The 24,137-nt window shown below is 30.4% G+C and overlaps 1 protein-coding gene across 6 annotated transcripts; it reads right to left on the reverse strand.

Moving 5' to 3' along the window:
* Window positions 1-14,645: 14,645 nt before the first annotated feature.
* On the reverse strand, window positions 14,646-23,863 carry LOC111621815 (ubiquinol-cytochrome-c reductase complex assembly factor 1-like). Of its 6 annotated transcripts, none has more exons than XM_023364067.1 (6): window positions 23,786-23,863; window positions 22,199-22,248; window positions 21,918-22,104; window positions 19,369-19,458; window positions 16,918-16,990; window positions 14,646-14,742 (listed from the first exon to the last, which is right to left on the reverse strand). In XM_023364067.1, exons 2-6 carry the CDS (start codon window positions 22,204-22,206, stop codon window positions 14,681-14,683), a joined length of 420 nt encoding a protein of 139 aa, XP_023219835.1. In that variant the 5' UTR covers window positions 22,207-22,248; window positions 23,786-23,863; the 3' UTR covers window positions 14,646-14,680. The 6 variants fall into 6 exon arrangements, with proteins under 6 accessions (XP_023219835.1, XP_023219834.1, XP_023219830.1 ...); XM_023364066.1 differs by having other exon boundaries at window positions 23,808-23,844; XM_023364062.1 differs by having other exon boundaries at window positions 23,745-23,794.
* Window positions 23,864-24,137: the final 274 nt, after the last annotated feature.

Genomic DNA, 24,137 nt, shown 5'->3' on the forward strand with positions numbered 1-24,137 from the left:
ATCAGAGAACTCACTTTTAGACTGAGCTTCTGATGTTTTTGAGAGTTTAGTAAGGGTTACCCTTACTAAACTCTCAAAAACATCAGAATTGTAATTTTTAATTTTTGTTTATTAAGTGGGTTCTTGTTAGCCATTTTAGAACCAACACTTTTGGTTGTTGAACATGGCTTAGGTAAAGGGTTTTTGGCTTTGCAGTCTCCTTTTCTGTTTGTTTGCACTGGATCAGAAGGCATTTGGCATGATGAATAAGAGATTCATTTGGGGAGACAAAAGTATCTGTTTGAACCCCACAGGTCTTGGTGGATTTCAAGATAACTGCAAAGTTCATTTGTATTTTTGGTTCATCTAATGAAACCAAGTGACGGGCCTCTGTGTAAGGCAAATTATTAGTTGTTTTCACCTGTTGAATCTCTCTCTCTCATTGCCATGAAGGATATTTCTGGGAGTAGGCAGGGTGGACACCTTTGCAATTTACAGTTTGGGTTGCTGTACAGACAGTACTCTTGTGACCTTTTGTTCCACACTGTGTGCACACACTTTTACCATAACAGGATTTTTGGAGTATTCAAAATGCTGGCAAGTGAAGCAGCATATTGGGTTTGGTGTGTGTGGACAAACTGGGCAACACAGGTATCTTGCAGCAACAGAAGGTGGCAATGTCAGCTTGTTAAATGTCAAAATTAGGTTTATTGTAGGTATCAACTTGCCTTCTCAATGCCTTGAACAGTAGTGATACCTTGATCAGAAAGTCCACTCAGACTATCTGATTCTTTTTCAGACATCATAGCAATCTCAGATATAACACCACATGATGAGTTAGTATCACACCATATGGTAGCTTAATTTCGATGTTTCCTAAAGTCTTCATTGCCAAAAAGTCTTGCTGATTGCTGAGGTGATGTAGTCTCCAGCAGTAGGTCTACTGATCTCAATTTTTGTACTTTTTTTGGATGCCCAAGAATTGACTCTAATAGCTTCTGAGTCAGAAAAGTAGAGCATTTTGACAGTGATTTTTCTCCAGTAGCCTGCACTATCAAGTAGGCTGGCTATTGTTTGTCGGCAATTGCTCTGTATGTGGACATTTCATAATTTTTGAGTCCATGATTTATAGAAAGTTATTCAACTCCCAGTGATCCCACCCACCATGGGGTCCAATGAGGGGATACCATCACATGGGAGATTCCCATAGACTGTCACACCAGGGTTTCCCAGGAGTTATACTCTCACAATGTAGTCAAGAAGAGCACATCTTGTCTGACATGACAAAGCTATCAAGCCCAAAAACGGGTTGAAATTAAACATTTATTATAGAAATTTATAAAAAGAAAAATTAGAAAAAACCTCCTTTGTTAAAACTAAAAAAATACTATTAATGTAAAAACATGATGCAATAAATGTAAATGAGCATCCTCCAGTAGAGATGGACCTTTGACAAGATGTTCATATATAAATAATTAGAACATAGAGAATTTTGAAAAGGGGAAAGGTTTATGATAAAAAGGACATTGCATCGGGTCGTTAAAATTCTAAGAGGTCATAGACTAGACAACAATGAGGTAAAATGTAAGTGCATGTTCAAAATCCCATCAACACTTTCCGTCCAGAGTTAACGGATGGTGTCGGGTAAATTCCCTGAAGCAGACCTTTCTCATAACCCGAACAGGTCTCATCTTTCGCTTAGGGACAGACAAGGGACCAATTGGGGAGCAGGAAAAAGAGATATGGAACCAATCAGGATAGGTGAAAAGGGGAGAACAGCAATTGATATAATCTTGATCTTCAAGGGCGTGAGGGACTCTCCAAAAACGTTCTGACACAAAAAGACGGTGTATGTCAACACCCTCAGGACGAAGTTTTCTGTCTTTGTGCTGATACTGAAGCTGTGCCGCCGACCAATGGAGTCTCCCCACCTGTCTCACACTGCCTTGGGGCCACCTGTGACGACGAACAACAAAAACATCGATGCTCAGGAAGTGAACTACAAGACAACATTGACACTCGGGACTTCCTAATAGCCGATTGTGTTCAGAAATATTTGTTTCATTAGTGTAAGTTTGTTTTATGCTAAAATAAACGGATTTTTTGTAAGATACTTGTTATCTTGTCTCCTCCACCACACCCACACGCGATCATCCCTAGACTTTTAGGGGGAATTAACTATCCCTCCTAAAAGTCGGCTAACTTACAAAGCAGGGACATGTCTGCCTGATCTGCATTGATCGGTTGACTCTGGGCCAAAGTCAGAATTGACTCAGTGATCAGCTGATTGACTCAAATGGAGCCTGATTTGAGCCTCCCATTTATATGAAGCAAGGACCAAAGCAGTGTGTTTGGAACAATTAGTCGTCTCTCAACTGCTAGGATCCTCATTTCCATCATACAGGTCACCATGCATGGCAAACATATGGGTGGGATATATTGGATCCCACCCACGTGTTCAGATCCAATACATGATAAATAAGAGATAATAAATCATTTCTGGGAGGTCCCCTCACCAAGGACAGGAACCCACATCGAGGAGAGGATTTTTAGCTACTCTTGACCCTCTCCCTCCATTATGTATAATGAATACTTAGGAAAACATTGTCCTTTAATTACATATACAACAAATATAAGATAATTTAACAAAATTTAACACTGGAGGACAATCTTTCAATGACAATCACCCTGGGTCCTTATACAGTTTTGTCCCAAAATTCTGAGTTTCCTCCCCCATTAGTCCACGTGTTGTTCTCATGGGTGTGAATTGGATTGTGGAGTGTTGACCACCCTGTATTCAAAGAGTGTGAAGAAAGTAGAGAGATAACAAAACACACACACACACCTAGCATCACCAAGTTTATTTATAATAATAATATTAGGAATGGTATCAAACAAGTAGCAGACATAATACTCGAAAATGGTTTACAAGAGCTCCAAACATACAGTATTTTAAGAAATGATAAAGATAAACTAAGAATAGAAAAAACAGGCTTATACAAAATATCATTTGAGAACCAACAATTGGAAATAAAAAAGACTAGCTTCCTTTATGTGACACCAATATAGTCATTTGCCCCAAACATCATAAATATAGCATTGAAAAAGGACATTGTAACACTATTGTCCAAGATGGCACAACTGGAAGACACTACAGTCAAATGAATTGAGGCTAACATAATTAGAACGCTTCATTCCCCTACATTGGGAAACAGCAAAGAAAAAAATACCAGAATGCAGAAGGATTACCATTGGCATGGAAATTCAACTTAAAAAGAAAATTGTAATATAGGAACTCATAGTTTGCATCCACCTGGTAAATACAATACATATTATTTATTTAATTTATTGCTGTTAGTATTATCACATATTTATTTAGTTTGTTTGCTACTAATTTATATTTTATTTATTTCATTTTACATTTTTGTATTCTTTATTTTAAATTTATATTTTCAATTATATCTGATCAAATGTTCCATCATTCCATTTAAATAAATTTAAATACTGTGTTACAGCTGACGGTGACCAATTGAATTCAAATTAAAAACAATCAGAATAGTACAAATAAAGATTCCTCAGCAAATCTAAGGTTAACTATTAATTAGTAAGTTAATTATTGAGAAATAATTATAAAATTTAACGATAATATATTCAATTCAATTAATATTGCATTAAACATTGAAGAAAACCTTTTTGAATTCAAGTGATCATAATGAATACTGCTGATATTACCTGTAAGGACAAACCAAAAGTAACTGTTTTAAAATCTGTTTTAATGGAAAGCAGTGAAATCCTACATTCCATGATCAAAAACTGTCCAGAAAATATAGTGTCACATTCCCACACTTATCTACTGACCATATTTGAATGAGTAAAGTTTTACATATTCATAATTGTGTTTTAAGTGGAAACATTTAGCTTTTATCTTATATTTTTATGTCTGTTTACAGATACATGAAAACAAGAGAAAATTAATTTCTTTTGTGGAAGGACTTCAAATATATGAAATTGCCGTAACATCTAAAATTGTTGGTCGTGATGGTTTTTGTGAAACCTATCTCATTCAAACAATACATGTTTATTCTGTTGGCAAAGCATATAAATCTGTCCGTAAACATGACAATTTCTTGTTAAAATATAACTGTTAGAAAACATTTTCTTCCACTATATTAAAGATGGTTAAGAACATTATCATATACTGTGAAGAAGAAACACTTGGCAGAATTATTTCATGTCCAATATATGAAGATTTATTGGAAATACAATTGTTCAATGCTTAATTATTTGGACAAAACTCAAAATTCCATTTCTAAATACAGGTAACCCCCATATAACATGGTGCTTTTATAGCACGGATTCACTCTAACACGGTTTGAGAATTGGGAATATCCCAGTATAACATGGTGCTTTTATAGCACAGGTTTAATCTAACATGGTTTGGGAATTGGATAAAACCCTCATACAACATGAAATGTAATAAAGGGTGCATTCTTATATACCTCTGCACGAGCATTCTAATTGTTTTCGTGGCTACTTTGAATGCTCTTTCAACAAATATCCATTTAATGGTTAAATTTTACAATTGGGACCCTTCTTTTGCCTCTAAAAGCTCATTTTAGAATTATAGATTCCTCCATCACGATACTATCAGTAGTGCGGTGTTGCCATCTTTCTTTAACTGTCATTCCTAAATGCCTACAAACAGCAGTGCACTCCCGTTGCAGAGCAACCGCTATTAATTAATGAACACACCCAAAAACTGTTACNATTTGACTAAGTGGATTGTTTTAAGATTTAAAAAGTAAAGAATATTTTGTTATTTTTATGTATGTTTCTTTACAATGCTATATTTTATAATAATTATATTGAGAGATTTTCATACATAAAATCTTTAGAATTTTTATCACTTTTAGATGTTAATAATTTTAAATATTATGAAAAACAATTTTCCAAAGCAAGTTTTAATTCTCAAATCAAAAAATTCTCCATAAAATTTACTTAATCTAAATTATGTAGTGAATTGCAATATTTATTATATTCACATCCATACTATATTGCCAAGTCACTCTTACACATAAAACATATTATAATTAATGACAATGTGAACAAAGATGTACTAAAAGAATTATATGATTTAATATCGTTAATTTTTATGATACCATCTATGAGTGTGTCTGTTGAGTGCAGTTTTTCAACCATGAAGCAAATTGATACATTAGCAAAGAACACTCAGTCAGAGGAAAGATTGTCGTCACTAACATTGCTTTCAATAGAAAAAGAGCTTTTAAATACTTTGATGGAATCAATGATGAGCAATTTTTACGATAAAGTAATTATTCGGCAATTTTTTCCGCAAAGTTATTAGAGTTAGTTTATGAAAATAATAAAAACAAGTTCTTATATCTTTGTTTCATGTCAATGTATCTATTTTAGAATTAAAATAAATAAACTATTTATTTTTGTCATTTCCAGTATTTGTTTAAAATTTTTATGGAAACACAGCTTCCCTATCATCAAATGTCACTGCATGCCACTGCTCCCAACATGGGGACATCCCAGATTCATTTGCAAATTGGGCCACAACAGTGTTATAATTTTTTTTCAGATGTCATNAAAAAACCTCCTTTGTTAAAACTAAAAAAATACTATTAATGTAAAAACATGATGCAATAAATGTAAATGAGCATCCTCCAGTAGAGATGGACCTTTGACAAGATGTTCATATATAAATAATTAGAACATAGAGAATTTTGAAAAGGGGAAAGGTTTATGATAAAAAGGACATTGCATCGGGTCGTTAAAATTCTAAGAGGTCATAGACTAGACAACAATGAGGTAAAATGTAAGTGCATGTTCAAAATCCCATCAACACTTTCCGTCCAGAGTTAACGGATGGTGTCGGGTAAATTCCCTGAAGCAGACCTTTCTCATAACCCGAACAGGTCTCATCTTTCGCTTAGGGACAGACAAGGGACCAATTGGGGAGCAGGAAAAAGAGATATGGAACCAATCAGGATAGGTGAAAAGGGGAGAACAGCAATTGATATAATCTTGATCTTCAAGGGCGTGAGGGACTCTCCAAAAACGTTCTGACACAAAAAGACGGTGTATGTCAACACCCTCAGGACGAAGTTTTCTGTCTTTGTGCTGATACTGAAGCTGTGCCGCCGACCAATGGAGTCTCCCCACCTGTCTCACACTGCCTTGGGGCCACCTGTGACGACGAACAACAAAAACATCGATGCTCAGGAAGTGAACTACAAGACAACATTGACACTCGGGACTTCCTAATAGCCGATTGTGTTCAGAAATATTTGTTTCATTAGTGTAAGTTTGTTTTATGCTAAAATAAACGGATTTTTTGTAAGATACTTGTTATCTTGTCTCCTCCACCACACCCACACGCGATCATCCCTAGACTTTTAGGGGGAATTAACTATCCCTCCTAAAAGTCGGCTAACTTACAAAGCAGGGACATGTCTGCCTGATCTGCATTGATCGGTTGACTCTGGGCCAAAGTCAGAATTGACTCAGTGATCAGCTGATTGACTCAAATGGAGCCTGATTTGAGCCTCCCATTTATATGAAGCAAGGACCAAAGCAGTGTGTTTGGAACAATTAGTCGTCTCTCAACTGCTAGGATCCTCATTTCCATCATACAGGTCACCATGCATGGCAAACATATGGGTGGGATATATTGGATCCCACCCACGTGTTCAGATCCAATACATGATAAATAAGAGATAATAAATCATTTCTGGGAGGTCCCCTCACCAAGGACAGGAACCCACATCGAGGGGAGGATTTTTAGCTACTCTTGACCCTCTCCCTCCATTATGTATAATGAATACTTAGGAAAACATTGTCCTTTAATTACATATACAACAAATATAAGATAATTTAACAAAATTTAACACTGGAGGACAATCTTTCAATGACAATCACCCTGGGTCCTTATACAGTTTTGTCCCAAAATTCTGAGTTTCCTCCCCCATTAGTCCACGTGTTGTTCTCATGGGTGTGAATTGGATTGTGGAGTGTTGACCACCCTGTATTCAAAGAGTGTGAAGAAAGTAGAGAGATAACAAAACACACACACACACCTAGCATCACCAAGTTTATTTATAATAATAATATTAGGAATGGTATCAAACAAGTAGCAGACATAATACTCGAAAATGGTTTACAAGAGCTCCAAACATACAGTATTTTAAGAAATGATAAAGATAAACTAAGAATAGAAAAAACAGGCTTATACAAAATATCATTTGAGAACCAACAATTGGAAATAAAAAAGACTAGCTTCCTTTATGTGACACCAATATAGTCATTTGCCCCAAACATCATAAATATAGCATTGAAAAAGGACATTGTAACACTATTGTCCAAGATGGCACAACTGGAAGACACTACAGTCAAATGAATTGAGGCTAACATAATTAGAACGCTTCATTCCCCTACATTGGGAAACAGCAAAGAAAAAAATACCAGAATGCAGAAGGATTACCATTGGCATGGAAATTCAACTTAAAAAGAAAATTGTAATATAGGAACTCATAGTTTGCATCCACCTGGTAAATACAATACATATTATTTATTTAATTTATTGCTGTTAGTATTATCACATATTTATTTAGTTTGTTTGCTACTAATTTATATTTTATTTATTTCATTTTACATTTTTGTATTCTTTATTTTAAATTTATATTTTCAATTATATCTGATCAAATGTTCCATCATTCCATTTAAATAAATTTAAATACTGTGTTACAGCTGACGGTGACCAATTGAATTCAAATTAAAAACAATCAGAATAGTACAAATAAAGATTCCTCAGCAAATCTAAGGTTAACTATTAATTAGTAAGTTAATTATTGAGAAATAATTATAAAATTTAACGATAATATATTCAATTCAATTAATATTGCATTAAACATTGAAGAAAACCTTTTTGAATTCAAGTGATCATAATGAATACTGCTGATATTACCTGTAAGGACAAACCAAAAGTAACTGTTTTAAAATCTGTTTTAATGGAAAGCAGTGAAATCCTACATTCCATGATCAAAAACTGTCCAGAAAATATAGTGTCACATTCCCACACTTATCTACTGACCATATTTGAATGAGTAAAGTTTTACATATTCATAATTGTGTTTTAAGTGGAAACATTTAGCTTTTATCTTATATTTTTATGTCTGTTTACAGATACATGAAAACAAGAGAAAATTAATTTCTTTTGTGGAAGGACTTCAAATATATGAAATTGCCGTAACATCTAAAATTGTTGGTCGTGATGGTTTTTGTGAAACCTATCTCATTCAAACAATACATGTTTATTCTGTTGGCAAAGCATATAAATCTGTCCGTAAACATGACAATTTCTTGTTAAAATATAACTGTTAGAAAACATTTTCTTCCACTATATTAAAGATGGTTAAGAACATTATCATATACTGTGAAGAAGAAACACTTGGCAGAATTATTTCATGTCCAATATATGAAGATTTATTGGAAATACAATTGTTCAATGCTTAATTATTTGGACAAAACTCAAAATTCCATTTCTAAATACAGGTAACCCCCATATAACATGGTGCTTTTATAGCACGGATTCACTCTAACACGGTTTGAGAATTGGGAATATCCCAGTATAACATGGTGCTTTTATAGCACAGGTTTAATCTAACATGGTTTGGGAATTGGATAAAACCCTCATACAACATGAAATGTAATAAAGGGTGCATTCTTATATACCTCTGCACGAGCATTCTAATTGTTTTCGTGGCTACTTTGAATGCTCTTTCAACAAATATCCATTTAATGGTTAAATTTTACAATTGGGACCCTTCTTTTGCCTCTAAAAGCTCATTTTAGAATTATAGATTCCTCCATCACGATACTATCAGTAGTGCGGTGTTGCCATCTTTCTTTAACTGTCATTCCTAAATGCCTACAAACAGCAGTGCACTCCCGTTGCAGAGCAACCGCTATTAATTAATGAACACACCCAAAAACTGTTACCAGTTGATGATGATTATGCTGAGATCATCATATAGGATGAATAGTCCTCTGGTAAAATATTTACTTAAAAATAATAAATAAGTATTTTAGCTATGAAAAAAATGAATAATAAATCTGATTTAAATAAGGATTTAACAGCATGGTTTTTTAATTTTTGGAACCTAACCCCCCCTTTTTGCACTAATTCTTTGTTTCATATAACACGGATTTGCATAACACAGCATCTTTTGGAATGTAACTCCCGTGTTATATGGGGGTTACCTGTACTAAAAACATAAATAAAAAAGTGTCAGGTGAATGGATTTGAAAGTTTATGGAACTTGGAACTGTTTCTTCTAACATTCAGCCTTTTGGCAGTATCTTTGGACAAATTAAAAAAGTATGTATTCTTGTTATGCATTTTAACAGATGAAGAAAAAAATCCATCAAATCTTTTACTGACAACACAATTAAGTAATTACCCAAGTAATTTTTGCCTGAATAAAAATCAAAGGAAGAAAGATACATATAGCTCATTATTCATCTACCAACGTCAAAATAGCTTGTATATTTAATACAAAAAGATGCTGAAAATAATTACACAATTTGATGAGTACAAGTACAATAAGACCCCACTTGACACGGGGATGCGTTCCAACATGACAAAGCACTAAACGAAACAGCATTAAACGAGGTCATTTTAACATAGCGTAAATAGGGAAAAGGGAATATGTGACCAAAAATAAACAGATTTTACTTTAATTTTAAGTTATTTTTATATTAATTTGCATAAAAACATATGTTAAATAACACACAAACATATGCACACAGAAATATAAAGTTCATTTTTTTGTGACAATGGTCCTGGCTTTTCTGAAATTCTTGTTTTTTGTGATAGTCATGTAGTTTCATTTCTTGCTTTTTTTTCTTTCATTAAGCAAATGTCTGTAGCAGAAGATGACTCTCCTTTCAAAATCTGGATCATTCCCTACAATTTGATCAACAATTTCAGTTATCAATATTATTACCAAACTTTTATTAAGGAAATCTAAGTTCTTTGGTTTTTCATTTTCAGAATCACTATATTCCAGTTCTACATGAATTCCTTGTTCTTCCAGTTCTTGAAGGCCATTGTCAGTAAGGCTCTCATCAGAAACCTGCAGTGACTCCTCAATATCTTGCTTGTCTACATCTTCTAGTTCTGTAGTCTTGCTGTATCGATTAGGTTAGGTAATGCGATGCAGGCGCCTAGAGATCTCAACTTTACCCTGCCCCACGCTCATCCTCTACTCTTCCCATGTCTCTTCCTTCCTTCCGTTCTTTACCACCTCCAGGTTGTACCTCTGAGTGTTGCCTGGAGGATTCCCCCTTTTTCAATTTAATGTAATGTAATGTAATGTAATGTATCGATTAGGTTGACAAATTTGGTCAACCTAACCATATAGCGATAGTCTCTTGTTGAGAATTCTTGAATTCCTTCAAGCCATAACTTCTTCCACACTCCATTCATGCATTTATCAGTTAATTCTTGCCAAGTGAAGTCAATATTTCCTATGGCATCCATGATGTTATATTTTTTTTAAAATTGCACAAAGCAAACATAGATTTAAGGGAAGTATAGCACTACAATGAATTTCCACCTTTAGCTGATTAGTTCATGTTTGTAAATAATCGTATTATATATGAATCAATGAAATGCCGCGATAATTTGAATCCGTGTAAATTTTGAGCTTTTTTAAGGCTTTGAGCAGACTGCACTATATCGAGGCAGTGTTAACCAGGGTCTTGCTATATGTGTGAAGTTCAAGTGAAGAATGACTGCTTCATAGTTGGCATGTCCCTTCCCATAAAGAAGAGATAATTGTATTCTTGAATGGCTGCATGGATAACGACGCATATGACATACCTATTCAAGAACTTTATTTTGTGATTGTGATGGGAAAGTAAATTTATCTGAAATAATATATTTAGAAAGATTCAATTTGTCAATTTTGGGCCAAAATTGTCAATTTTAAAGCCATGGAACAGAGCAACGTAAGGATTTTAGAAGCAGATCTTCATTCTCCATGGGGAGAGCAAAGAAAAGACATTTTAAACAATATATATTTCGAAATAAACTTATATTTTTGAAAAAGGGTAAATAGAATAGACATAATTTTGGTGTAAGTTTGAAGAATTAAATTAAGTGAAAAAAGCACCATTTGTCATGTGGGCTGACAGAAATGCAGTGTTTAAAAAACAAGCTATCAATGAAATAGCAATGCTGACATTGATGTATTGAAAATCTAACTCCTTACTTTCATTTGAAAAATTGAAAAAACTGCATTCTGGAATCTGACTCTGGATAATAGCAATACAAATTTTTAATATAAAAAGTCATAAAAATATAAATTGGGAAAAATAGGTTGGATCTTTCTTAAGAATTGGAGAGAATCAGTAAAAATGGAACAGCTAGTTTTTATAAAAGAGACATTGGAGCCAATAGATGAAAAAGTGCAACTCATTGGCATTAAAAATATATTTCAAGTGTAGTTTGTATTACTAAATTTTATTTATCCCCAATGTATATTTGTTTTGAAAACATGGGTGCATTCGTTAATAGCTGTCACTGTGTGTCTCCGCTACTATGGGAGTGTGCTGTTGTTTGTAGGCATTTAGGAATGATGCTGAAAGATGGCCCTCCAGTGGCCAGGTGGTTCCATTCCCTGAACACTGGGAGTTCAGTTATGGATCATGTATCTCACTAGGAGTTTTCTGGGTTTTCTCCACGTCTGTAATTCCTGCATAGGGGCCAGTTACCCTTAAAAAGAATTATACGAAAATAGAGGGTCACCTATATCTGAATTTTTAAAATAAATATCTAAGCAAGTAAAAACAATTGATGCAAATTAAAAATAAAAAAAAATTTTTTAAAATAATATTTTATTTATAAATACTTCTACAACTAGGATGAAAGGAAAATTAACTAATTACAAATTCTTTCAAAGAATTCCATTTAATATTTCCTTTATAATATTCTTCTGTATTGAGATGATCTAAATAAAACATCTAAAAAATAAAGTTTTAAATTAATTTATAAAGGTGCTCATGTAAAAAAAAAAACTGATTTTAATAAAACTTACATGTTTGCGAACATAATGAACTAATGTTTCTAATATACAAGGATTGTGACATTTATAAGAAAAGAACATTCTCCATAGGGCTGCTGCTAAATCCATATCATCACCTAAGAATCCCTATGAATTAAAAAATATATAAATTAAAGTATTAAAAATTAATACATCCAATAAATTCAATTAATGCTACAAATTCTTCAACGATATACAGTGAAATGTTTGTATAATGCCAGTTTAACAAAATTTTTGGTATAACAAATTTATTTTGATTCCACTGCCAATTTCCTATTCAGTTCAATGTAAAAATGTTTCAGTTTAACAAATACCATTATAATGAAAATTTCAGTTTATCATAATAAAAATTCTGTTGCTACGAAAAGTTTCAATATAACAAATACATAAATCAATCATTTTTAGTAAACGATGGATATTATGTTAAACAGTCTGGAAACGCTAATTTTAATCCTTTAGTTATGGTTTCATTTTGATGTTATTACTCTACAGTTATTTCTTTTTAAGTTTAGAAGAAAAAATGTAGAAAAACAAAATGCAAAAGCAGTTTTTCTTTGGAAGATGATTAAAAAAATATTAGATAATGAGCAAAAAGGAATTAAACAAAAAGATATGCCTGACAACCTACAGGAATGCTGAGGCACAGTTCAGGATTTTATTGAAAAAGCTTTGATTAAACAAAGAACACAAACAAAAATTAGACTTCTTTTAGCAGAAAATTGTTATTTCTGCTTCTTCAAGCAGAAATAACAATTAGAGAGGCAAAATTTCAACTAATTGATACCGATACATCATTATTTTAATTGTTTGTATGTGATATTTTTGATGATTAAAAATTTATACTGTAATAAAAATACTGTATTTAATATAACTTACATTCTGAAAATTAAAATTTGGTTCCATTTAACTACTAATAAATAAATTGCATTTTTAAAAACATTTTTACCTCAAAATGTAAGCAGTTCTTTCATCTTTGCATTTTTCATGTATTTCAAGACTAGCTTACCCCCGTCACACATTGCTGCAATCTCAGAAGAAACAAAATTCAAGCAAACTCATTATGATAAAATTAAATTTACACTTTATCATTTTTATTGAAACTTATTATTATTATTATTAATTTTCATCGGGAAAACATTTCAAAGTGTCATTTCAATTCTATTTATTTATTGGAGTGCTTGTGGATACATGATATTTTTTGTTTTTCCAGCTGGTGAATACACGAATAAATCAGAAGGTTTCCAATGCGTGAGCTGGCCACATACAATTGTACATGTGAGAAGCACAGATTCTTTAAATTTAGCCCACATACTTGCAGAGATTGTTAGAAGTGCGATATTTCCCATTTTTATATACTTTTTTTAATCGTTTATAATTTTGATTATTTAATTGTTCCTTCCTCTCTTCCTTGGCATGTTGTGAAATTTCTGATAGTTGGATAATAAATCGTTTTATTGTAATTTGTCTTTTTAAATTATTTTGAGTTGATATTAAAATTTGGAAAAGGGGATCCCTAGATTGGTAAAATAGGCAAATTTCCTCCTACAACTTTGGTTGTTGTTCNCCCAGCGAAGCGGGTCCTTGCAGCTAGATTCTAGATTACTTAGAAAAACAGTCTTTTATATATATAAAAAAACTATATTACATATAAATATATGAACAAATAAAAACCCAGCAAAGCGGGTCCTTGCAGCTAGTTAATTAAATAAAACTGAAATGGATTTTTGTCTGTATTTCTCTCTCTCTTCACTAGATGGAGACATACGAATTAATACTTTCTGTCTATAAGAAAAGTCTATTATTGAAGTTTACTATTATATTTGAAGAACTGACATTAAATTATAATTAGTTAATTAGCAAAATCTTTGAGGAATTAAAAAAGGAATGTCATCACGCTAGATGGCAGTACGTGTACTTATGGTGGTTTCAAATTGTTAAGCATTAATTTCTGCAGGTAATTGTACAAAATAGTTATTGAATTTATCTCAAATGAATATTTTTGAGATTGATTGATAAATAATGCCGAGAGCTGAGAGGCAAGATAATAATAATCTTATTTGGAATTTTAAAATTACAACTGGTTTTCACATATATCAATAATTAATGAACAATTAGTTCAAATTTTTGAAGTTCTATATGTATATAAGAGCGGGCGAGGCCATGACAGGGAATGCTAGTTTTTAATACATTATCAGCTGAACATATGAATTTATTTATACACAGTAAACTGTTATTTAGATAATAATATTTAAAATTTACTATTCTGAATAGTCTTGAATAAAACATAATGCAAATCTGGATAAAAGTATTAGAACATACATTTTAATTAATTTATTTCTGAAAGTTTTTCAATAAAAGAGAAAAAAGTTAGTACTGGAATATTTAAATTCATTTCTGAATAAAATTTGGGATTATAATATAAAGATAATCCAATGTAATAATTTTAGCTAATTATAATTTTTTAAACTAGAAATATTTTAAGTAAGGAGGAAAAATATTAAATAAAATACTTTAATGCATATTTTAAGTAAGGAGGAAAAATTTTAAATAAAACACTTATAAATATATATTTACCAAACATGAAGTTCAATAACCAAGAACCAAGAAGTGAAAGTATCTGGTAATTTGAAATCTGAAAATTAATTAAATTTGCATTAGATATTTTTTTCTAAATATTTCCATTCATCACATATTATATATTAAGAATTATAACTCTAGATTAATCTTTGTAATAATGAATAAAAGTCATTGGATAATATAAACAAAAAAATAAATAGTTTCCATATCCAATAAATGTGTGTGTTAAAATGTAGTGTTAAAATGTTTAATGAATTAACTGATATTGTAATTTAATATGTACTGTGCATTCTAATATCAAATTTACATATGAAAATCAAACATAATGCTGTGACTTCAAATATAATCATATCAACTATTGTTAATGCAAACAGCAATTGGACAAACAATTAAATATTAAAATAAAAAATATGTCAAGTAGAATGAAACTTGAATTATCATATTAAGCTATACATCTATTTCAATAAACAATTCATTATAAAATATTTATAACATCTTTAACTTTCAATTTTACCTTTTTTTTTTTTTTTTTTTGAAATTTTAATGTTTTACTCAAATTACAGTAAGTATGAAACATGTTATTGTGACCACAGAGTCAGCACCTCTTTGATGCCTTGTCAGGACTGCCACCACCGTGTCTCAGTTGAAATGGGAGCTGCAACGGTGAGTTTAGTTTGGGTTAAAAAGTAGGTCACGTGAGCAGCCGTGTGAGTAAGCAATCAGGTTCCGGATGGAAACGGAGAGACAGCCTAACAGAAGTAAAGTACTCAGACACTAAAGTTAACAACTAAATAACTGTTTAATTTCAATGAAAAGGAGTATATGATACAATATATATTGTGTTATATCAACTTAGCCTATCTATCTAGTGGTTGCAAGAAAGAAAGTTTACAATTGTACCTGCATTGATGATGATGATGCTTCTTGATTTGGAATTTGTGAGGACTCAGAGGTCAAGGGTCTCCAAGTTGCCTGGATTTGGATCGTTTGGGACAGGTCTGGATCAAGAAAGTTTTGGATCGAGCTAGGAAAGTTCTTCTAGGCACAGTTCAGGGTAACATGAAAATCCAATAGAGTACAATTGGCACTGATACAGGAACATTTCAATGACTTTAATCCTAGAGGGACAGGTGATGACTGCCACCATCAAGGGACTGGCAACGACTCCTTGACTGCCCATTTGGTATTATATTAAAATGATGAAATTGGGAAAGCAGATCATAAGGTCACGTGAAAGTGTCTTTATTGATGCTGAGAACTTAAAAGGAGATATACTCCCAAGTGTGAAAGTTGACAGATAGTTGACAAAGTTGAAGTTACAATGTTAGATTGTTTATGTTGAAGTCAGGATTCTCACATTATTATTAATTAATTTACATATGTAAATAGCAACTCTGTTTACTTCAGTAACAAATTGTAACAATCAAATTTAGTTCACTTAAAGAACAGATATTTAATTTAATTTTAGAAAATATTGTTTAATTGAAAGTATCCCATGAACTCAACAGCAATCAGTTTAATCAAGGATTGCATTATTCAAGATGAATTGTGAAAGTGTTTTGTCAACAAAGATAAGAGAATGTAGTACAGTACAGTTCATTTATCAACTTTGCTGGATGATTACACAGTAATCAAAAGAAACTCTTGAAGTTTTAAATTGAATTTACTCTGATGATGTCTCATACTATAAATTCTAAAAATTATACTATATGTATAATTGTAGTTTTAAATAAAATTAAAAGTATTTTATTGTATAATTTAAAAGTTATGTTCAGTAAGTAGGTCTAATCTAAAAATAGTGTATATCATACATGTTAATTTTTTACAACTCAAGTTTAATTCACCAAATATTCTGTGTTATCTGAGTTTTTAACTATCTGATTTTAATACACTCAGTCCATATTACTTTGAATAATTAAGACTCTTTTATATTACAAAAAGTCAAATTCTACATGTTTAAGTTTCAAAATATTTTCATATTAAAAGAAATACTTAAAATTACTTAAAAGTGTATCACAATTAGTAATACATTAGTAAGTTAGTAATAGATACTTAATAATTTGTTTCAATTTTGTTACACAGTATAATAATAAAATATTTTTAAAAACTTACATTTAACTAAAATTTTACATTATATCTTTAATAATCTAATCAAACATCCAGTCTTTGTTATAATAAAATAAAATTTGTGATAACAGAATTGTAAAATTTATCAAAGTAATTTACTTACATGAGAAAAACTCTTTAACGTCAATATTATCTGCACAAGCTTCATAAACGTAAATAGCTGAACTCTCTCTTTTCTAGAAAAAAATTTATTATCATCTTTCATGCACTTAACAATTTAATACTCATTTCATTTCAGTTTTTTTAATGTAATGATTTATACAGAAATTTAATTTATTAATAATATTAAATCTTAATATATTACATCAAACTGAAGTCTAATTTTTATATTAAAATTTATTTTACCATTACAAACAACATACCCACATTGTATCATATTCAAAATATTCCTTATAACATGTTTTTCAAGATAAATCTTTAATCTGTTTCTATACGATGCTAATTTCTTTAAATCTAACTGTTTTCCAAAACTTTGTTAGATCTAAATTAGTTTTCTTTAATTATAATTATTTTCATTTAATGAAAACATCTTATCATTTATTTATCAGTATATTATAAATTTAAGAAATTGAGATTTTTCATTACTAAAATTTCATGTGTATAACCTTCAAAGGATATGGGTATATTGTAAACAGTTGAAAGAAAATTAATTTATTTAATTTAAAATATGTGCTTTCCACCTCAAATTAGTACTGTAGTGTCTTGCCCCTGTACATTATACTTTTCTGTTAGCAAGGGAGTCGTGCCAGTCAACTCCTTTCAAGAGAAATGTTTTGAATTGAAATAATGTGACTTCTGGTTTGTATCAGAAGTTCATATATAATTAATTGGGGTCTCCTACTCCTAAGCTTTCTTTATCTGGTCTTGACTTTCATGTATCTAACTTCATTCTCAAGATTAAGGAAGGACAGACACTTGTGAGTTAAAATTGGCAGATAACCTACATATGCTTTCATATTGACTTTTAAATATAGAGTGAGTAAAAAGTCTGTAAAAACTTTAAACATTTATAAAAAGTGGAAGAATTATTGGAATGAAATGCAGTTTACTTGGTAAATATTGTTACGTAAGTTTTTGTTGATGGAAAAAATTAGTTCCAAATCACTGCTAGGTGTTGTTGACATACCAAGAGATTGAAAAAAACAACAATGAAAATAACTTTAAATGTGTTTATTAGACAAATGTTTGACAGTTCCTCCCTCTACCATAGAGTATAACACAATTTAGCCAAGTAGCAATGTGTGCAGAGTGCAACAGGTCTGGATGGATGAATGTTGCCTCAGGACAAATAGCATTTTCAATTTCAACATGAAAGGACCTGTAAGGAAGAAAGCTTACTGATTTTCAGCATTCTGTTTATACATTTGCTGAATTAAATGCAAGTACTTTTGACATTTCAAAATGTCTTCCTCAAGCAACAAAAAATAATATATAAAATTTGAATATTGATTTTGAAAACTCTTTACATTAATCAAACATACAAGTGTTTTTTGATCTAAATGTGTTAGTTTTCACACATGTGCTATAAAATTTTTTAATTTGAATTTAAAACAAATATAAAAATTAATCTCAATATATAAAATGTGAATAAAAAATAAATAAAAAATGAAAATAGATAAGGCTAAATAAAATAACATAAAGTTAAAATAAAAATAAAACCTAGATAAAAATTAAGCTTTTAAGTTTTCATGAAGTTTTATTCATATGTCAGCAATTTCAAGAGAGAGAGAGTTGCAGGGTTTCAATAAAGATATGTATAATGATTCCCAAATAAACAATGTTCTATGATCTATGTTTATTGCTTGAGAATGGAAGTATTGGCCCACAGTGGAATAAAATTATTTTCTAATATGTTTTTTGCAAGATCAGTGAAAGGAGTGTTGTTTTTAACATCATCCTGGTGTTCATTTAAGCAGTTTACTTTCTAATTGTAGCACATATTAAAAGATCTTTGTTCCTGTATGCACTTGTTGTAATGGGATTATATAAACCCAGACTTCTCCAAAAAATATAATACTTGCTTGAGGAAGATATTATGAAATGTTGAAAGTACTTGCATTTAATTCATCAAATGTATAAACATAACACCAAAAGATAGCATGCTTTCTTCCTTACAGCATATTTGGCATTGCCAAATATACTGTAAGGAATTTATATACTGTATGAGATTATGAAGTTTTACATTTACTGGAATTTAAATATCCTCACAATCAGAAATCACATTGAAAGTCATTTTCATTGTTGTTTGCACATCTACTTGCTTGCTTGACTACCCTCTAGTCTAGTGGGATGGTTGGACATTTGCATATCTACTCATTGTATCCCAATACCACCTATCAGTGATTTTTTGAACTAAGTTTTTCCCCATCAACAAAAACCCATGCTTACAATACTTACCACACAATATACATTTCATTCTGATAATTCTTCCATTTTTTTATGAATGTTTGAAGTTTTTACAGACTTTCGCCTGTCAAGTAGATAAAGCTAGCTATTTTTGATACTACTTATTTGAATTATTCCAATTTAATTAACAAATTCAATTACTACTTACACCTTTTACATAAAAATTCCATTTGATTTCTTTACCAATTTTCTTAAAAAATCCATCTTGATCTGGAATTGAAGGTTTGGCTATTGGAAACTAAAAGTATATTCAATTATTTACTGAATGTTAAAAATAAATTTTTTATTATAGTTTAATACATGTTAAGTCAATAACTTTTTGATTCGAAATTTTTCATTTATAAATTATCAAACTATTTATACAAGATATTCAATAACAAGATTATATTAAACATTACTAAATATGGGTGTACAGTACCTTGCTAATATGGCAGATTATGTTTTAGACAACCACTATAAAGTGAATATCATCTTAAAGTGAAACAGTCTTTTTTCCACATACCATAAAAGCCTAAAAAAATGCAAAAGTAAAAAAAATAAAAAATTTTGGAAACTTTAAGAAGAAAGTAAATGCCAAAAATAAATGTAAATATAATTGAAAACTGCCATACTAGCAAAGCACTGTATAGCAAAATATGTTAAAGCTTGTACAGATATAATCTTGAAATGAATTATCATTGTAAATTATTTGAAGATTATGTCTGTTTTGAATAATAATAAAATTAAAGTCACAATATATATAATAGCATATAAATATTAACTATATATTCAAAGTATACTAGAATGGTGAAATCATTATTAAATACAGTTTGAACATGCTCAGCAGAGATAAAGTATAAATTTTTGACACCTATTCATTTGCTGAGAGAATATTTTTTATTCACTAATGTTTTCAGCCTACTCCTATAGGCCATCATCAGGTTTCTCAAAACCATTTATAGAAAATGTTCCATGAATAGAACATTCTATTTAAAATTTAACTTTTGAAGTATTCTAAATACAAATTTAAGTTGAAACAAATTAAATAAATAACTTGTGAAATATAAGGTTAACATTAAATAAAAATAAACCTAAGAAATATACAATGTTAACAAAATACAAATAAATATGTGAATTAGAAAAATATATAATAAAAACTATGATAGTATAACACAAAAGCTCAATATGATTATAGGTGACACATAATTCAGGGGTTTTTATGTCTAAATATTTTTTCAATGATGTATTTCCAGGCTGAAGGTAATATGTTTGCATCTCTCGCATTCAGGCACTGCTCTTTGATCTTGCTCTTGTAAATAAGTTTTTGTAAGTTGTCACCTCATTTATAGTGGATACAAAAACTTGAGGATAGTTTACAAAAGACCTCCTAATATTTACAACTTACTGAAAAATGATAAAGACAAACTAAAGAAAGAAGAACAGGCTGGAGTATACAAAATACCTTATGAAAATCAATAGTTACAGGTCCAAAAAGATTACCTTGGAGTCACAAAAAGAAACCTCATGGTGCGACTCAAGGAACATAAGTACAAGGTAGAAAAAGGCCATAGCAATACAATTTTAGTGGCAATGTCACAGGTAGGCTCTGTTATAAAGTGGGATGAAGCAAACATCATTAAAAAGGTACATTCTCCAACCATCACTATAGATATGGAAAAAATAGAGATTTACAAGAGCAAGATCAAAGAGCAGTGCCTGAATGCAAGAGATACAAATGCATTACCTTCGGTCTGGAAATACATCATTGAAAAAAGATGTGGACATAAAAACCCGAATTATGTCCCCCCCTATAATCATATTTGGCTTGTGTGTTATATTATCATAGTTTTTATTACAGTATATATTTTTCTAATTCACATATTTATTTGTATTATATTGTACAGCCTGTAGTGTAGGCTGAAAACATTAGTGAATAAAAAAATATTCTCTCAGCAAATGAATAGATATGGTCAAAAATTTGTAAATTTGTATATTATTATTAAAGAACAAAAAAATTTTTGTCATTCTAGTTTTTTCACATTAATAAAATAAAATGTTAAAAATAGCAATGGGATTGGCATTTATTTCTAATCTTTTTAAGTTTTAAAATTAAAAAAAATTTCCATATTACTATGAAAATATACAATGGACACAATAAAATCAGTCAAATCTTCAAAGAAAACAAGAATAACACTGACAAAACATACATCATTCAAATTTGAATTGAAAAATTTTCTTAAGATAGTCTGTTTTATATTAATTTCTAGCTTCTGGAGTTAAAAATAACAGATAAGCACAAAAGATATAAAAATTTAATAATTTTGAAAGATAAAAACTAAATAAGCATTTTAAAGGAAAAAATTAAAAAACATAGCAAGAGTACACAAATTATATCTACAGAATATGTCAAAGATTAAATCAGAATGACTAAGTTATTTCCAAGTCTAAAATACCGATAAAATTTAACTTTCTACCTCTTGTGAAACAGATATGCAAGAGTAAAAAAATTAAAAACTCCACTACATCTGTGTGTTTTTACAGCAAATATCAATTAGTCAATTAAATCAATAAATCGTATTTTTTTTTTTTTTTACCAGAAAAAGTTTCCAATTTCTCTCAAAGTTTCGTATATACATAAAAAAAATTTCTTCCTAGCACAGAAACTGTAAGGAATGAAAAACTTTTCATTTACACAAAATATTTAGAAATAAAACTTACATTTAATAATTTGCTTGATGTTAAAGATTTTATAGATCCTTTACAATTTGTCATATTAGAAGAATTATTGAAATTTTGGTTTATAATGGTATGATGATTTTGTTTTGTATCATATATCCATCTTGCAAACGAAGATGTGTAAATATTTTGAGATTTTGATATTTTAATATTATTTTGAAAAATTGTCCTGATAAAAGAAAAAAAAACATGGTTATTATTTAAATGTTTAAAAGAAATTATATTTAATTGTAATTATTCAAATTTGAATTACTCTTATTTACCTGAACATGTTTTATAACAATGAAAACTCTTTCATTTAGCAATATTTAACCTAAAGTAAAATAGTTTTATTAATTAAAATTATTTATTAAATAAATTAATTTTTAACAATATCTTAATTACAGACATTCAAAATATTTTACATAATGTGCACAATATTTACAAAGATGTTTTAATATTAAATTTAAAATATTAAAACACAGCTAATGCATCTAAATACAATATGTTTGTTACAACATATATAACAAAACATTAACAAAAAAAAAGTTAAAATTTATATAATATAGGAATATAACTATACACTACACCCTCAATGCTTGTGGATGTTAGTGTCTAGGAATTTGATCATTTGTGATTGGAAATTTATAAAACAAAATTTCAACTTTTGTGAAAGGTTTTGATCTTTCAAGAAATGGGAAATTACATACTACTGTAAACTGGAATAGGCACTTGCAAGAATTGGATGTTTAAACAGGCAAATGTTAAAAGATCACTGCACTTGTTCATTTGTATGGTGTCTGCCATATGTTACTGTTTTGTTTATTTTTTTCTTTTGGCTTCAATACAATGACTTTTGCAGTATTATAAACCACTAAAGTATATTTATTTCATAAAACCATTAATTTTTCTGAAAATTCTTTACAGTAATACATAATTTTGGAATAATTACAAATTAACATTGAAAATGAAACTCAAAGTTTGAGAATTTGATGTTCACGAAGGATTACTTGGTCCCAATTATTCACAGACATGGGGGATTAGTTTAATTTAAATAACCTAAAAAGGTAAAATGTGAACTCTGAATGACGGGTTTCCTACTTCAGAATTGTAGACTACGTGTACAAATAAAATCGTAAAAGGAACCATACCTGTATATGCGACCCTTTCCGAGGTCAGTTTATAACCACTTGTCAGTTTACTGTACTGCCTATTCTCCATGCTCTGCACTTAGTAATGCACTTTGGTCCTTGCTATCACTTGTACCTTGGTGCCCACATGGGGACAATCCCCACACCCTCTAAAACTACATAACATCAAGTACTTCCAATTAGTCAAGTGGGCAACTCAAAGCCACATATTAGCATTGGTTAAATAGTTAAATGCAATGGAGCAGAGCAATATGACTTGTGATTGCATGCAACCTAATTTCAGGGGGCTGTATCTTACGAGGGGTCACATGTAGAGGCATGGTTCATTTGACTTTTTTGCTCCTATGGATCTGGTCTACATCTCTGATAAGGTCCCATCCGTCTCATTGAGATGTAATTGTAATTTAATTAATTCTTTACTGCAATGAACGAAATAAATTCATTAAATTTCTGGAGAATATACTTCATTTGATTTAAGAGTAAGTATTATGAAAATCCAAATTAAATAATTAGGAATATTAATCTTTCAAATGGATAAGCTCGTAACTATAATTATGTAAATAATCTTTTCAATTATCTGTGTGACATATTTACTTGTATATAATGAATTAGCAAAGTATAACACACATGACAACTTATTAAAACATTAGATAATAATATATACGAATAAACAATTTACTCATTCGAACAACGTGACTTGCTAAAACGTTGCCAGCTTACTCTCATTTTATTGTTCACGTACATGAAATAATCGCCCAAAATTCGCAAATTTAAAAATTAAGTTTTTAAATTCTGGAAGTTTTTCCCCCACTCCTCTCCTTCTTCCTAAAGAGGAAAGATGCATTAATGAGTAGGTAATGTTATATGTTGAAGGTTCCCCTCCCGTCGCCTTTACCGTACGTCCGAGATGCAGACTAAATTGTAAATTGTGTACGTAAACTATCCACTGTTGGTAAAATTTATAAATTGTACCGTTGTGGAAGTTATAAATCGTATGTAAAACTGCAAACTGTGCCCGAAACTGCAAGCTGTAAAGTCCGGTCGAACGCTTCGAACTGTAAACCTTATATAA

The sequence above is a fragment of the Centruroides sculpturatus genome, unplaced genomic scaffold (genome assembly GCF_000671375.1).
Source record: "Centruroides sculpturatus isolate CEXI.00-Female unplaced genomic scaffold, Cexi_2.0 scaffold169, whole genome shotgun sequence".
In the NCBI taxonomy this organism is placed as follows: domain Eukaryota; kingdom Metazoa; phylum Arthropoda; class Arachnida; order Scorpiones; family Buthidae; genus Centruroides; species Centruroides sculpturatus.